The sequence below is a fragment of the Crinia signifera genome, chromosome 3 (genome assembly GCF_055691185.1).
Source record: "Crinia signifera chromosome 3, ASM5569118v1, whole genome shotgun sequence".
Classification (NCBI taxonomy): Eukaryota; Metazoa; Chordata; class Amphibia; order Anura; family Myobatrachidae; genus Crinia; species Crinia signifera.
The window spans coordinates 19,906,522-19,925,154 of NC_139219.1; the positions used below are offsets into that span (position 1 = coordinate 19,906,522).

Below are 18,633 nucleotides of genomic sequence, written 5' to 3' on the forward strand. Positions count from 1 at the left end.
TTTCCACAAATTTCTCAGCCATGATTTTAACTTGTTCTTTATAAATAGTTTCGTCCGTACAGTTGCGTTTGAGGCGTTTAAACTGTCCCTGGGGGATGCAATTGAGCCAGTTTTTGTGGTGGCAACTGTCTAAGTGGATGTAACTTTGTGAGTCTGTGGGTTTATTGAATGTTTTTGTTTTTAAAACACCTCCTTCCTCATAAATAGTTATGTCTAAAAAGTCCACAGACACATTGCTTATGTTAAAACTGAATTCGATGTTAAAAGGATTGTCATTAAGAAAAACACAAAAATCGTCTAAAAGGGCACGGCTTCCTTTCCATAAAAACAACACATCATCGATGTAGCGGGCCCAGGACACCAGGTTCGCTCTGAAAGGGGTGTCCGACCATATATACTCCGACTCCCACTGTCCCATGAATAAGTTCGCGTAGCTCGGAGCGAACCTGGTGCCCATTGCAGTTCCGACCCGCTGCAAATAAAAATCTCCTTTAAACATAAAATAGTTATTGTTAAGAATAAAATATACTCCTTTGACTAAAAATTCTTGGAGAGTGGAGTCTAAAGTGCTTTTCTTAAGTGCATTAGTGATGGCTTCGATTCCATGTTGGTGATTAATCACAGTATAAAGTGATTTGACGTCCGCCGTCACTAAAAGATACCCCTCTTCCCATTCGTAGTGGGGAATTTTTTGCAGTAAGTCTTTTGTGTCCTTTAGGTGTGATTTATTCAAGAGGACCAGGGGCTGTAGAAAAAAATCTATAAACTCCGATAGATTTGATGTGATTGACTCTAATACTGGAGTCATGGGTTCTGTTATCCATAAAAAACTGGCTTCCTTCTCCGTTAAAGTGCCGTTCTTTTGAAAGATGTCTTTCAAAAGAACGGCACTTTAACGGAGAAGGAAGCCAGTTTTTTATGGATAACAGAACCCATGACTCCAGTATTATATGTATTACCCAAAATACATAAGGACCCCCTGGTACCTCCAGGGCGTCCGATTGTATCCGGAATGGAGTCAATCACATCAAATCTATCGGAGTTTATAGATTTTTTTCTACAGCCCCTGGTCCTCTTGAATAAATCACACCTAAAGGACACAAAAGACTTACTGCAAAAAATTCCCCACTACGAATGGGAAGAGGGGTATCTTTTAGTGACGGCGGACGTCAAATCACTTTATACTGTGATTAATCACCAACATGGAATCGAAGCCATCACTAATGCACTTAAGAAAAGCACTTTAGACTCCACTCTCCAAGAATTTTTAGTCAAAGGAGTATATTTTATTCTTAACAATAACTATTTTATGTTTAAAGGAGATTTTTATTTGCAGCGGGTCGGAACTGCAATGGGCACCAGGTTCGCTCCGAGCTACGCGAACTTATTCATGGGACAGTGGGAGTCGGAGTATATATGGTCGGACACCCCTTTCAGAGCGAACCTGGTGTCCTGGGCCCGCTACATCGATGATGTGTTGTTTTTATGGAAAGGAAGCCGTGCCCTTTTAGACGATTTTTGTGTTTTTCTTAATGACAATCCTTTTAACATCGAATTCAGTTTTAACATAAGCAATGTGTCTGTGGACTTTTTAGACATAACTATTTATGAGGAAGGAGGTGTTTTAAAAACAAAAACATTCAATAAACCCACAGACTCACAAAGTTACATCCACTTAGACAGTTGCCACCACAAAAACTGGCTCAATTGCATCCCCCAGGGACAGTTTAAACGCCTCAAACGCAACTGTACGGACGAAACTATTTATAAAGAACAAGTTAAAATCATGGCTGAGAAATTTGTGGAAAGTGGATATAAGAACAACATTGTAAAAAAAGAAATGGAAAAAGTAGATATTATAGAAAGATCAAGTCTATTGAAAAACAAAAATCCGATGACAAAAAAGAAGGACGACAAGAAATGGGCCTTCATCACAGACTATAATAGTCAACATAAAAAAATCGAATATTCAATAAAAAAACATTGGCACCTTCTGAAAAAGGACCCTGTTATTGGAAATGAAATACCAATAAATCCTTCATTTATTTATAGGAAAGCCCCGAACCTAGCGAACAAACTGACCCGCAGCATGCATTCCAGCAACACCTTAAGGCGAGGGATCCGCACAAGAGGTTTTCACAGGTGCGGGTCGTGCAAAGCATGCATTAATATTAAGGGCGAGAAAAAGGTGGAAAAAGTTAACATTAATGGCAAAGAACAAAAAATTGAAGAGTTCATAACCTGCAATGTCAAAAATGTTATTTATTTGATCGGGTGCTCATGTGAAAAATATTATATTGGTAGAACTTCACGTCCTTTGAAAGTACGCATGAGTGAACATATACGGAACATTGAAAAGGGTGTGGAAACACATTCACTTTCTCAGCACTTTAAAAGCACTCATGCATGCTCCATCAAACATATTAAATTATTTATGGGTATTAAATACGTGGAAGGGAACAGCAGAAGAAGAGATCTAAATACTCAACTTGCTAAAACAGAAATGCAAATGATCTATAATTTTAATACGCTCAAACCAAATGGTATAAATGCAGATTTTGAGCTAAAATGGTTTTTATGATGTCACATGATATTTTATCCTTCTGCTTTTACCCATTAATCATTTTATCCACATTTCTTAGATTATTGCCATTTTTAAACCGTCATTTTTAAACCGTATTCCATGCTGCTATTTTCATCCTTTCATTCTTTGTATTTATAGATAATTTGGAGTCCTAGTAAAATAAATGGACTTTATATGGACTTTGTACGAATTATATGGACTTTATATGAACTGCTTTGGATTGATATGTGGGCAGAATGTTTTGCCCTCAGTAGCATGTATCACGTGATCGCAACGCTGAAAAAAACGGAAGTAGCATAGATGCTACATACACCTCAGCGCCGGCTTCAACTACACCCAGTGGAGCCAGAAACAGGAACCGGAAGTGCGCGCGGCACTCACTCAGCTCCCCGCAGCACGCACCAAACATCCTGGTGTCTGGCCGAAACCGGAAGTGACGCGAACGTCATTCCGGCCAGCACACACCCGGAAGTGATGTATGTACACCCGGAAAGAAGCTTCATTTACACCCGCAAAAGAGCGGGAAAACGAACACCCGCGATTGGCTGCTTTTTAAATAAATAGAGATTCAGACACCCTCAAAGCATACACCTTGATAAAGGATCCAGAGGGATCCGAAACGCGTTGGTGGACACAGGGCCAGGCAGACGCCCAGGAGAGGAAGTTACCCATCGACTGTGAGAGCACCTGCGTGACCCGGGATCCGTATGTGACTTACCATATGTCTTTCTGAACTGTTTTCGCTAACGGTTCCAATCCATCCGGTAATTACCTTTCCAGGCCTAAGCTGATAGCCCAGTGCACTTTGTATGCTTATTCAGATGCCAAGGAAAACTTTCTTTAACATTGTACCCCCATGTTTTATATCTTTGTGAAAATTAAATACAGTTTTATGCGATGATATCTCCCATGTTTATATTTTCACATATATCTACATCTGAGGCTTGCTGATGTGAAAACGTCCCTGTGAAGTTCAAGGGAAAATTGTACAAAGGAATAACCCCATACAAGGGAAGTTTGCATATTAATTATATATTAGCGCTGGTTGAGGATTTATCTCTATCCCTTTTTACATATCATGTTCTTTTCTGGGTAAACGAAGAAATACCCGCGAGATAAAACCATCCCGGCAGCTTCTTTGCGCACTGTGGTGTATACCGACCCTATATTTGTACAGGACATTATACGGCCGAACTGTGGGTGACTATCCTTGCTCTCTCTGTTACATTGTGGTACCCCCAATTTTTAAGCAGATATATGTTTTATCTCAGAATATTTTAGATTTATTCGTGTTCAAAATAAATGTTTTAAATACACATTTACACCTGTTGCATGTTTTTAGCGAGCGCGGTCTTAAACCCCCCTTTTCCATTGTATTACTCTTTTTGGGTCAGACTTCCCAAGTTTAGAGACCGCAGCTCCAGCTGAACAACTCCTCCCAGGCGCCCTTTCAGGCCACTTTGGTGACCTATTTCTTTTCTGGATGGCAGAGGGTCTGTTATTTCTAAGGGGTCATCGTGAAAATGACCTGCTGCACCAATGGTACTTTTGCCTCTGAGTGATGCCCCTGGAGCACCGGAAAGGGTGGGGGGGGGGGAGGGGTTTGGTGAAGTACAGAGCCACAATCTGGAGGTGGTCTGGGAGAAGGGCCCAGACCATAGGTGCCGAATTATGTTTTTGCTGGTGGGTGCTCAAGCCAAAAATATAGAGGAGTGGCTTCATGGAGAAGGGGTGTGGCCACAAAATAATACCAATTTATATTACGGAGCACAGTTGTCTCCAATATTCAAATTACAGCAACAGAGTTCCACATACATAAATGCCCCCACAGTGCAGGTACATAAATGCCCCCACAGTTCAGGTACATAAATGCCCCCACAGTGCAGGTACATAAATGCCCCCGCAGTGCAGGTACTCAGCGGACAGAATACACTCTTCCCGGCATATTGTTTCCCAGGTGAAGGGTCCGGCAATGTGGGTGCTGCAGCCGCAAATTAGCAAGTTAATATGGCGGCCCAGCAGCGGGACTCGGGCCAGTGGGTGCTCATCAATTTCCGTGGGTGCTCGGGCCCTTGAGCACCCACAGAATCGGCACCTTTGGCCCAGACGTTGACAAAGAGAGAGGACTTCTGTCATTCTGGAAGGTGGAAGGCAGTGCTATTTTTCAGCAGGAACTCAGTTCCTGAACCTCTAATTAAATATGACATCATCAGGAACTACAAATGTGCTTTCCATAAGATAAGTTTTATTTTAAAGTCACCTGTGAGTGCCTTGGTTTCTAAATACAATATAAACATCTATCTCTCCCTCCCTCTCTTTAATATATATATATTATTTTTTATTTAATTGATCCACTCCCGACCTGGAGTTCCTGCACCTATTTTTTCCAGAAAAATAGTACTGGTGGAAGGTAATCTGAGATGATACAAAGGAGAGCAGGTCTGCGCACTCCAAACCACAGAGCCCTAAAGCTCGCCATACATCAGAACGATTTCAGACCCGAATGCACTATTTCGCCGGGCCGTGCGATGCATTGTGTGTGTTTGGAGTGAAAATAATGAGGTGTTGCGCGGGCCCGCAGGTTGTGCGGTGGATCCTGTGATCTCATGTGCTGCACGTAAGATCTGAAGGTGCTGCTAACAACCAGTATGCTGGGAGTTACAGATCTTACCATAGATCTTATATAAGATTACACACAGAAGATCTATCGTGTGTCTGGGGAGCTGCCGGGGGAAATCGTTATACGGATCAGATGCCGCTCGCGCTGATGTATGGCCAGTTTAACACTTCCTTAATTAACTAATCAGACTGTTACTTGTTTCCTGGTTGTAAATACACTGTAGCCTGTCTAGTGAAAAGTATAATATGCTCAATGCAGCAAAGCCCATACACACTGGGCGACTTTGAGCTGAAAACAGCAGGTTTGAGCGGCTTTCAGCTCAAAGTCGCCTAGTGTGTATGGTCCGGCGATGAGCGGTGAGCGCTGCTGCGCGCTCCCACATCATCGCCGGGAAAGCCGTTCATCTGCTGGTTATACCAGCAGATGAGAGGCTTTGAGGACGGCTCTGCATAGCTCTGCGCTATGCAACGCCATCCTCCCCCCTCTGTCGGTGCGGGGCAGGCAGAAAGCCGCTCAGTGTGTATGCACTGAGCAGCTTTCCCCCAGTGATGAATGCTAACATCGCTGTCCATACACGCTGAGCATAGTCGCGGGAGTGCGCATCGCATTGCAGGCTTCTCATCGCAACGTGTATGGGGGCCTTAAGTCTGGCTGGGACTACAGTCAGCAGATAGGGCAGTACTAAAAGAGGCCAGCAACAGACATCAGTAAATGTATTATTAATACATAGAACCACAGTACTGCATAGCATCCCAAAGTACTTCAGGAGACTGCCGTTTGTTGGATTCTGTTGGGTAGCAGGTACTGTGCCGTAGATCATTCCACAGACAATATAAATCCTAAGTAGAAGCAAACTAAATAACAGCAATATCCAGCTGTCGTCCATAAGACAGGTTTAGGGTCAGCTTGACACCGCAGCATTCATATAGGGAATTCACGTAAAAGCGTACATAAACGCCACCCATTGCCCAGCCAAATGCTTGCGCCCCCCCCAGCCGCCGATCCCCTTGGTACAATGCGAAAGGATATACACAAACACATCCCCTTGCATGCGGTAGAAGGGCAGAGAAATCATGGCTAGCCAGTGTGTGTGTGTGTGTGTGGGGGGGGGGGGGGGGGGGCTTCTTCAGTACAGTACAAATTTGTTCTCAAAATGGGCAAAACCATGTGCACTGCAGGTGGGGCAGATGTAACATGTGCAGAGAGCGTTAGATTTGTGCGAGTTATTTTGTTTCTGTGCAGGGTAAATACTGGCTGCATTATTTTTACACTGCAGATCTCAGTTTCAACACACCCCCACCCAAATCTAACTCTCTCTCTCTCTCTGCACGTTACATCTGCCCCACCTGCAGTGCACATGGTTTTGCCCATTTTGAGAACAAATTTGTACTGCAATCAGATCTGTATAAGGGCCAGAGTGCGTGTGAACCAGAATTAGGTCCATAGAGAAATGTGAAAAATGTATTTAAAATGGTTGTAATTTAGGGATTGCCAGGTAACGGACACAGAATCCAGCAGTATCTATTTGCAAATGCAAACACAACTCAACTAGAAATGTGTTATTGCCCAGGTAACAGTGTCAATATCCCCGTACAGCAGCTTGGAATGTACCCTTGTCATTGCTCATTAAACGGTACAGTATACTATGGGGGAGTGCCAGCTGGTTACATAATAACTGGCCTCAAGTTCTCAAATGATCTGACCCTTTGTTATCAGAGCCCCAAACCCCACCTCCATATACTACTGATTTCCGTGGGTTTCTAAAAGACCAATCGTGTAACTCTTACCTGCAGCACTTAAATGGGGTTGGGTATTGAGTGTTATCATTAAAGGGGGGGTGTGGTATCTTCTGCAAATCACAAACAGATGTGTCCATGTACATCTAGCCTCCTTTTTAGTTAAACAGCCTTCTACTCACACCACTCATTAGCACCATGGTGTCTTTTTTTGTGAGTTTTTCCATTAATTAGCAGATCTCATTGGATGCACAAGCAGCTTCTGCTGACTAAAATGATATGTGGCATGCCTACATACAGTATATTCAGTGTGTGACTGTGGCTGTACAGTATCTGCATCCAAAATGCTACACATTACAGTGTTTTCCTGGAAATGCTACATTACAGTGTTTTCCAGGAAATGCTACATTACAGTGTATTCCAGGAAATGCTACATTACAGTGTTTTCCTGGAAATGCTACATTACAGTGTTTTCCTGAAAATGCTACATTACAGTGTTTTCGTGGAAATGCTACATTACAGTGTTTTCCTGGAAATGCTACATTACAGTGTTTTCCTGGAAATGCTACATTACAGTGTTTTCCAGGAAATGCTACATTACAGTGTTTTCCTGGAAATGCTACATTACAGTGTTTTTCCAGGAAATGCTACATTACAGTGTTTCCCTGGCTATGCTACATTACAGTGTTTTCCTGGAAATGCTACATTACAGTGTTTTCCAGGAAATGCTACATTACAGTGTTTTCCTGGAAATGCTACATTACAGTGTTTTCCTGGAAATGCTACATTACAGTGTTTTCCAGGAAATGCTACATTACAGTGTTTTCCTGGAAATGCTACATTACAGTGTTTTTCCAGGAAATGCTACATTACAGTGTTTTCCTGGAAATGCTACATTACAGTGTTTTCCTGGAAATGCTACATTACAGTGTTTTCCTGGAAATGCTACATTACAGTGTTTTCCAGGAAATGCTACATTGCAGTGTTTTCCTGGAAATGCTACATTACAGTGTTTTCCTGGAAATGCTACATTACAGTGTTTTCCAGGAAATGCTACATTACAGTGTTTTCCTGGAAATGCTAAATTACAGTGTTTTCCTGGAAATGCTACATTACAGTGTTTTTCCAGGAAATGCTACATTACAGTGTTTCCCTGGCTATGCTACATTACAGTGTTTTCCTGGAAATGCTAAATTACAGTGTTTTCCAGGAAATGCTACATTACAGTGTTTTTCCAGGAAATGCTACATTACAGTGTTTTCCTGGAAATGCTAAATTACAGTGTTTTCCTGGAAATGCTACATTACAGTGTTTTTCCAGGAAATGTTACATTACAGTGTTTTTCCAGGAAATGCTACATTACAGTGTTTTTTCCTGGAAATGCTGCATTACAGTGTTTTCCTGGAAATGCTACATTACAGTGTTTTCGTGGAAATGCTACATTACAGTGTTTCCCTGGCTATGCTACATTACAGTGTTTTCCTGGAAATGCTACATTACAGTGTTTTCCAGGAAATGCTACATTACAGTGTATTCCTGGAAATGCTACTGTACATTACAGTGTTTTCCTGAAAATGCTACATTACAGTGTTTTCGTGGAAATGCTACATTACAGTGTTTTCCTGGAAATGCTACATTACAGTGTTTTCCTGGAAATGCTACATTACAGTGTTTTCCAGGAAATGCTACATTACAGTGTTTTCCTGGAAATGCTACATTACAGTGTTTTTCCAGGAAATGCTACATTACAGTGTTTCCCTGGCTATGCTACATTACAGTGTTTTCCTGGAAATGCTACATTACAGTGTTTTCCAGGAAATGCTACATTACAGTGTTTTCCTGGAAATGCTACATTACAGTGTTTTCCTGGAAATGCTACATTACAGTGTTTTTCCAGGAAATGCTACATAACAGTGTTTCCCTGGCTATGCTACATTACAGTGTTTTCCTGGAAATGCTAAATTACAGTGTTTTCCAGGAAATGCTACATTACAGTGTTTTTCCAGGAAATGCTACATTACAGTGTTTTCCTGGAAATGCTAAATTACAGTGTTTTCCTGGAAATGCTACATTACAGTGTTTTTCCAGGAAATGTTACATTACAGTGTTTTTCCAGGAAATGCTACATTACAGTGTTTTTTCCTGGAAATGCTGCATTACAGTGTTTTCCTGGAAATGCTACATTACAGTGTTTTCGTGGAAATGCTACATTACAGTGTTTTCCAGGAAATGCTACATTACAGTGTTTTTTCCTGGAAATGCTACATTACAGTGTTTTTTCCTGGAAATGCTACATTACAGTGTTTTTTCCTGGAAATGCTGCATTACAGTGTTTTCCAGGAAATGCTACATTACAGTGTTTTTTCCTGGAAATGCTGCATTACAGTGTTTTCCAGGAAATGCTCCATTACAGTGTTTTCCAGGAAATGCTACATTACAGTGTTTTCCTGGAAATGCTACATTGCACTGTTTTCCTGGAAATGCTACATTGCAGTGTTTTCCTGGAAATGCTACTTTACAGTGTTTTCCTGGAAATGCTACATTACAGTGTTTTCCTGGAAATGCTACATTACAGTGTTTTTCCAGGAAATGCTACATTACAGTGTTTCCCTGGCTATGCTAAATTACAGTGTTTTCCTGAAAATACAAAATTACAGTGTTTTCCAGGAAATGCTACATTACAGTGTTTTCCTGGAAATGCTACATTGCAGTGTTTTCCTGGAAATGCTACATTACAGTGTTTTCCTGGAATTGTTACATTACAGTGTTTTCCAGGAAATGCTACATTACAGTGTTTTCCAGGAAATGCTACATTACAGTGTTTTCCAGGAAATGCTACATTACAGTGTTTTCCAGGAAATGCTACATTACAGTGTTTTCCTGGAAATGCTACATTGCAGTGTTTTCCTGGAAATGCTACATTGCAGTGTTTTCCTGGAAATGCTACATTACAGTGTTTTCCTGGAAACGCTACATTACAGTGTTTTCCAGGAAACGCTACATTACAGTGTTTTCCAGGAAACGCTACATTACAGTGTTTTCCAGGAAATGCTACATTGCAGTGTTTTCCAGGAAACGTTACATTACAGTGTTTTCCTGGAAACGTTACATTACAGTATTTTCCTGGAAACGCTACATTACAGTGTTTTCCTGGAAACGCTACATTACAGTGTTTTCCTGGAAACGCTACATTACAGTGTTTTCCAGAAAATGCTACATTACAGTGTTTTCCTGGAAATGCTACATTACAGTGTTTTCCAGGAAATGCTACATTACAGTGTTTTCCTGGAATTGTTACATTACAGTGTTTTCCTGGAAATGCTACATTACAGTGTTTTTCTGGAAATGCTACTTTACAGTGTTTTCCGCTGCAACATTTAATTTTTAATGCAAATAAAGGGCCAGTCACACACTGAATATAGGCATGCTGCATATCATTTTAATCAGCACAAGCTGTTTGTGTGTCCTATTCACTTTTGCAAATAACACGCTATTTAGCTTAAAAAGTCGTAAAAAAAAGACATCCATCGCTACAGAGTCACACAAAGCTCATGGATTATGGATAACGTGACTTCTATGACGTGTAGGATAGATGTATATGGAAACTTCTATATTTGTTTTGTCAGAAGAGTTATGAAATCTTAGAGGTGAACATTGTACACATACAATGTGATCATGGGTTAACCCGCGTATATAATAATTCTCATTGTTGCTGGATTTTTAGGTCCGTTAATGACCCCCGGTGTGTCTTACACTGATAATTAATATCTGCAAATGTCATAAGTGCTGAACATCAGGTTATTGATTCTACGACGCTTAGGTAGAGAACGTTATAGTATTCCTAGTCATTACCGAAAATAAATCTTAATTATTTACCTACCCTCTGCCTTTCAATCTTTGTATCGTTTCCCACAAATGCAATACAATACCTCACTGCCTGTGTCTGCCCTTCCCGCACGTGTCATGTGTACAGAGCCGCAGTGATGAGATTAATCCAGACACAGCAATATCAGACTCCGGCCAGCGGCTGCAGGCCTGAAATATCTGCAGGGCGATGTAAGGGTTAAATGAGAGGGCAGATAAACTGCGGGGCTCGTACATTGGCCTCTGAAATGTTTCCTTCATGACATGTACAATCCTGCGGCTCATTAATTCCAGTGGGGACTTTGCATTTTGATTGTAAAAAAGGTCATTTTTAGCATCCTTGTTAGGGATAAATGAAGTGGAAAGAAAAGGTCCGGCCCTATTGGTTAGCAGCCTAAGTGCTAGAACAATCATTGGAGGAGAACGGTCAGATCTGTACAGGCTGCAGGTGAAAGCCATATCGGACGTGTGCCTTTGCCGCCTCATCTGATAAGGAATGCAGATTGTGTTACTCACCTGTCACCTTATGGAACTCAATTAGGAGAATATTAAACAGTCCTCATCAGTCATTTGCATGGAAAAACTATTTGTTACGCTATGTACCGCACTCCAGGCATTATTACACTGTTGGTTGGTTAGAATAGGAATGTATTCACGTCTGCAGGGCCCCATGTTATAATGGGAATTACAGGGCTATTTCTAAATACACTTACCCCTGTTTTTCTGCAGCATCTCTATATAAGAGTACTATAATAGAAATCATGTATTATATGTATTGCGCCCATTACCAAATGACGGGGCCATGTGTAACAACCCCCCCCCATATAACAGCATTGCAAGCATTGTAGGCATTGTAGACCATAAGCAGCTGCCTAATTGTACAAACGTCCCTGGTTGCAAACATAATCACAGTGAAATACCCAGTAAATATGTACCTGTGTTTCTATACAGTATATCATAGATATAGCCAGCAGATCATTTATATACAATACAGCAGGGCATAAAGTTGTCATGCAGAGAGGTGGGGGAACTCATTTCTTCATGCCACCTAATTACACCCCCTCCCCTCCCCCCATTAGGCAGAGACAGGGCCAGTGGTAGGGTTTTTGGTATCCCCCTGCAAACAAAAATGCTTTCCTGTAATAATTACTGTGCACGGCCAATGTGGAGGTTAAAATGTTCCACCTCACCATTAGAGGTGGTGGAACTCAGTTCCACCCCATTCCCCCTCACTTTAACCCCTGCAATACAATAACTAGCTGCCCAAGCTGCTCCAGTTGGTATCAAATTTGGGAGGTGGCAACTTTCCATTAAATTCAAATAAAATCTACTTTTCATGCACAGGGCCACAGTCTGAATGTAAGTATGAGTTAAGTATTATCTGGCAACAATTTCATATAATATACACTAGCAGCCCCACTAATGAATTGAGTGTTGTCAGCAAGGGAGATGAATCTGCAAACATACAGAAGCGGCTAGTTAGTGGCGTTATTCACCATCATCGTCACGTCTTGTGGCTCCTGCACACATAAGATATACATCAGGTGAATGTTTGTGCCTTAGTTGCGGTTACACGAATGTACCCTTGGGGTAACTCGGACTGCATTTTACCGCCCCTTCACTGATCAAGTAGGACTCAACTCCTACTCTAAAAATGCAGATAGGGTTCTAGCACCATATCCTAGAGACAAGGAAACCTAGAGGCATATGTATCAAAGCTTGAACAGAGGTAAAATGTCGACCAATCAGCTCCTGTCATTTTTCAAAAAGCCGGTAACATGGTAATTAGGACGGATGTGATTGGCTGGTACTTTATCACTCCACTTTATTTCTCTTCGAGACTTCATACATAGGCCCCTAATTCTCTCTCCGCTTTATGTTCCTGCATGCCGTGGTGTGCTGTGTTTACCCCCAAAGCTATTTTACTGTTGTAATCTGCAAAACAAGGAGATTTTCAGTAGGGAGGTGTTGCGAATAATCTGATGGTAACGGTGCCTCTTTTCTGTTCTTTTACAGATAACACCTGTCGGTTTGATGACGAGAAGCTTTGTGGATTTGTCCAGGACAAAGATGACAACTTCGACTGGATTCGTCAGAGCAAGCTGACGGAAAGCGTCAAGAGAACGGCGAACACGGGGCCGGAAATGGATCACAGCGGGAAGGCAGAAGGTAAATCCTCCACAAAGAGTGGTATACCCTATAATAGGGGAGATATATCAAATTTCTAATAAGGACATGTGGCGGAATAGCTATTGGTTGGCATAAGGTTTTATGACACCTCCACAATGACAGGAGCCAGGTGCTTAAGTGTGGCATTATCCTGCAGCGCTTGGCTTCTGTCACTGAGAAGTAGCTTACAGTGCTGGAAGAGTCTTCGGGGGGGCAGCTCACATGCTCATTAGACATCACTAATGAGGCCATTCCTTCATTAGTGATGTCAGTGGGACTCCCTTTCTTGGGATTTCTTAGCTGCATCAAGTATCACCAACCCTGGTGCGGCCATCTTGGTAAAGGGAATGAAGCTATCCTTGAGCAGCAGAAACAATTGATTTCTACTGTATGGTAAAACATTTCCGCTCTTATCTCAAAGATTTGATACTGTACATCGCCCCTAAATGCTTGACAGTCTGCCTGCATGTGGAATACTCCAGGTTGCAGTGGGACTTGGCTAGGGATTTGCAGCCTTCGATTCGCTGTACGATGGAGCATGCCTCAATATGCAACTAAGAAATGCAATAGAAGTAGATGGAAAGTTATAATGCAAATTGTTTATAAGGGATCAAGTAAAATACATTTATACTTTGTAGGAAAGGTTCAGACGGACCTTGGTCTGGCTAGCCAATTAGGCAGCACTCCTCAGTTGTTACCGGGTGGTGAATAAGCCTTTTATAAGCTACAGCAATAAAGATGAGTTCATTCATTTCATCCTTACGCTTTCACAATCATGGTTCATTATCGAGAGATCCGGGACTCAGTCGTTCCTGGTAATGTTAAAGGTTTCTGCATTAGTATCCCAGAATGTTCTGCTTATGACAAGAAGTATAAGTTATAGGGAGTATGTAATGTTTATATAAAATGTTTGGTACTTGTAATATCTGGGTTGGATAGTAGGGGTATGAAAAAATGGGGTGCATGGGAGCCCAGATAATACATAAGTACCAAATGTTTTATTTAGCGATAGAACTTTCCTGCAATGAGAGCTCACTCAAAGTTAATAGTTCAGTTTTATTGAATATAAATGTCAAGTTTCTTATAATGTAGCGCTCACGTAAGAGAACTTTTGCACATTGTTAACATAGGAGAGGGGCGGTGGCCAGTCTCCGGATGAGTCCCCTCCTCTCCAGGGTGCAGTAGACATTGGTACAGCTATTTTGCCAGAGTCTGCTGCACATGTGCAGGTCTCCAGAAACATGTTGCCCGCCATGTTCCAGAGACTAACTGCACTACTGGATGTGCGCAGCTGCCATTTTGGCTGTGATTTTTGCTGCACCCAATGTGGGACAACGGAATGCCTGCAGGGACTGTACTGGCTCTTGTGATTGATGGCGATTCACTAAAATATTTCCTGCTTGTGGTAAAGGAAACTACAGTGTTTAGGTGATTAGTCTCCACCAAACCCCTCCCGTCGAATCCCGGGTCACCCCCCCCCCCCCCCCCCATCAAAGCGTGTGTTCCCATGCACAGGCTGTGAATGGATGTTTAACATGCTGCGGGGAACACCCACATCATTCTATAGTCGGGGACCATCGAATGATGTGGAATGTGCACGTATATAAAAGTGACTTTCAAGTAACTTACAAATGCGTGCATGCTGGGAAGGAAATGGGCAGGCAGCTGACATCCGGTGATGACAGCTGCCGGTTCCCCTGCCCCCGTATCATGGCCTCATTAGCATGAGAACGCCCATGAACGTGCATGTACTAGATAAGTGAGATTAGAAGCTGATGTGGGCAACAGCTTCACTTGACCGTTGCGCTATTCATCTACTAAGATGGGAGTTCTATTGAAGATGGCGTGTTGCCCATTGCAACCAATCAGAATCTAATTCTTATTTATTTAGCACCTTCTAAAAGCTAAAAAAATCTGATTGGTTGCCCATAGCCACATCCCATCTTCACGAGAACTCCCATTTCAGTAAATACACCCAATAGTGTGGATAAGGCCTACACCACATAGACTGAACAAGATTAAGGGGTACAGTACTAAGCCTTGGAGAGAGATACAGTCTCAGCCAATCAGCTGTTGTCACATGCTGTTTTTGAACAATGTCAGGTGCTGATTGGCCGGTACTTTGGGGGGTTATTCTAATTTTAACGCGCAGGGGACCAATTATTCGCAACTGCGCATGTGAGGCCGCTGCGTGCGAGCGGCCTTGGCGAATAGATTATTCGATGAGAACCCGGGCCAGCGATATTACCAGATTTACCCAGCATGCCCCACAGGGAGCGATGTAGGGGCATTTTAGAAGCAATCTAGTCAGATACTGTAGCTTAGAATATGACCTGGAATCGCCCCGCGTGTAAGCCCCATTAGACCCCTGAGTTGTTAAGGTTCAGGCCAATAGAGCATCATGTAACTTTCCTGGAAATCTCCCATGTACCTTGCCCCACGCTCTCCCTTACATCTGGTGTTGGCATCGAACATGCAGCCCACTACCATTTCTCTTTCACCGCTAGAAGATAGACGAGATTGTATACCGGAAAACAGCTTCCTTCCTAGATACTCCAGCCATGTCCGTACGATCCAGCGCAGAAAGTTGGGCACAGTGATCTTTAAATTACACCACAGCTTTTAGAAGCACAGGTGGGGAGGCTGGCCGCCATCTGCAACCACCACGGGCCAAGCATCTGCTCATCTCACCATTCATGGCTACCATTACTATGTGCACACAAAGTTAATAATTCAGCTTCCAGAATTAACTCTGTACTGTATTTTTGCAATTTTATTGCAAGATCGGGACATCCTGAAGATACCTCTACATATATTTGGTAAAATATCACTAAGCGGTTAATGGTCAATGTAAACTTTAATATAAAAGTGAATTTTGAAGTAATATCTCAAAATCTGAATAAACAAAATGTTTCCCCTCTGTTTAAGGGAACATGGATCCAGCCCAGGTTTTGGTTGAGGCCAGGAATGAACTGCAGCCATATTGATTTTTTTTGTACCTGTTAGCTGCTTTGAAGTATGCTGTCTGTACACAGTGATAATGCTCCTGATGCTGGATAAGCTGGCCAGGCAATAGGCTGGGGGTTATGTTATGAGCCATTGGAGTTAATACCATTATTGATTTATAGAACATGGAATATGATACTATAACCTGCTATGTAAATGGCTGTTATCCCCATATCTAACTGCTGAAGAAGAATAAAACTATGCAATTCCCTTTAACCCTGATATTGTGATATTGGGGGTTTCCTATTTGTACCAATCAATTCACCATACACTTCAATTGGGAATCCAAATTTACTATCAGTTCATATGCTGAATACGGCCGTTAATTCAGTAGAAAATAGGCCTGGAAATTACTCTTCATTTTCCAGGTGTATTGGGCTGAAGCCTGCACACATCAGTCAGATCTGTGCAGGCTTCTCTGCATAAAAAAATAGAGGAAATAAATTAATAATTGAAGATTATTCACACATACTCACCTATCTCACCTAGAAAAGGATCTAGGAGTCCACATAGACAACAAACTGGGGTGTAGTGCTCAATGTAATATAGCAACATAAAAGGCCAACAAAACTCTAGCATGTATAAAAAGCGGCATGGAAACTAGGGATTCAAAAGTAATTATGCCTCTGTACAAATCATTGGTTAGACCGCACCTCGAATACGCAGTGCAGTTCTGGGCCCCGCAGGGCAGCCGAGAGAGGGGGGGAGCGGGTACAAATTACCCGGGCCCAGGCTTGCTGGGGGGGCCCTGGTCCGACCCCTCTCTTCCCCCTCCGTCCCTCCCGGGTAGCAACAGTAGCACACACTTGTACAGCATGTGCTGTGCTGACAGCTGGCTCAGCATGAGAGTCTCACTGACAGCGTGAGAGGTCATGCTGAGCCTTCTGTCAGCACAGCACATGCTGTAGGTGTGTGCTGCTGCTGAGATTACAGTTTTTAGAGTTTTCTTTCACCCTCCTTTAAACATTTTGGGGGCGTGGCCTAAGTGCGGGAGGTGCCCACACCTCCCACACTTAGGCCACGCCTCAAAATTTTTACCGGGGCCCGGCATTCCTCTCGGCTGCCCTGGGGCCCCGCACTATAAAAAGGACATCATGGAATTGGAAAAAATCCAAAGAAAAGCAACAAAGCTTATTAGGGGAATGGAGAATGTAAGCTACGAGGAAAGATTAAACAATTTGGGACTTTTTACACTAGAGAAAAGACGTTTAAGGGGGGACATGCTCAATATGTATAAATACATTAGGGGCCAATATAAGGAACTGTCAAACACCCTTTTTTCTGCTAGACAAGAATCTAGGACACGAGGGTACGAGTTTAGATTAAAAGAAAAAAGATTTTGTTCATTTAGAAGAAAAAAATTCTTTACAGTCAGAACAGTCAAACTTTGGAACTCTCTTCCTGGAGAAGTGGTGTCGGCAGACACTATAAATACGTTTAAAATAAGGTTGGATAAACATTTATTGGTTAAAAACATCCACGGGTATGAAAAAGGAACAATCTGTCTTTAAAATATCAGAACATACTATACAACAAGGGATTAGCTACTATAAACATAGGTTGAACTAGATGGACGCAAGTCTTTATTCAGCCTCACCTACTATGTAACTATGTAATCTTACCACGTAGGTTCAGTCCACTTGTCCAGTAGAATCCAAGGTGGTTCCTGTGAAAGAAAATTATACTCACAACCTGCTCTGGCGAAGATCGTGCTCTTTATTCCATAGTAGTCATCCATGGGTGTAAAAAATATCAAAACGCTGAACCGAATACAAACAAACATGAGGAGCCATAATCTTTGTAGAATTAGTAAATTTCCCCAGGAGATCCAGTATAAACTCTATGATGTGTTATCGCAAGTCTTATGGACTACTTACCAGGGATTATGATTCACGTGCATGAGACACACAAGGCATAATACCCTATTAGGGGGATCAAACCACCAGCTTTGGGGCTAATAAAACAGTCCAAAAATTACTGCTGAAACAGTATCGTAACAAAAATTTATGCCAGCCCCCCCCTCCCCCCCGCACACCCTCCCACACACCCTCGGGGAAATTTCGGGACCCAGCCTTACCTCTCCTTGATGGTCTGTGCGTGGCTGGGAGTCGAGGCACTGATCTGCCGCCGCATCTGCTGTGGCCGGGTCCGCAGATTTAGGTCCGGCGATCCTCCTGGCTGTCTCTCCTTATGAAAAATATCCCTTACAAAATGGCCGCCCGTTTGCTGCGACCTACTCTAGCATCCTCAAAAACTGTCCGTGTTAAGGGGGCGGCCATTTTGTGGGGGATATTTTTCATAAGGAGAGACAGCCAGGAGGAGCGCCGGACCAGGTGAGTAAACCTGCAGGTCCACTCCCGACTCCCGGCCACAAGCAGCATACCAATAGCTCCCGCAGACCCCCGGTGCCGGGCGACCACACTTGGTCAGCGCTTACCCGCCGTTGCGGGGTCTGCGGCGCTATTCTTACGCCACTGGGCTGAAAATAATTTTCTTATATAAGCAAAATAGAGTACTTCAACTGAGTAATAACAGCAACATCTTGTACCCTGCGCTGACATATATTTTAGGCTCTATGTCCATATTTACAGTGAATTACTAAGAAAAGCAAAAAGCGAGCAACTGGAGAGAACCATGCAGCCCTGCAGGTGGGG

The 18,633-nt window shown here is 42.6% G+C and overlaps 1 protein-coding gene across 2 annotated transcripts in view; it reads left to right on the forward strand.

Moving 5' to 3' along the window:
• MDGA1 (MAM domain containing glycosylphosphatidylinositol anchor 1) overlaps window positions 1-18,633 on the forward strand; it is a 309,099-nt gene that overhangs the window by 249,057 nt on the left and 41,409 nt on the right. For both annotated transcript variants that reach the window (XM_083175431.1, XM_083175432.1), the window contains one exon: window positions 12,821-12,973. In XM_083175431.1, the coding sequence (XP_083031557.1) occupies window positions 12,821-12,973 (153 nt within the window). The remainder of the gene's footprint in view (window positions 1-12,820; window positions 12,974-18,633) is intronic.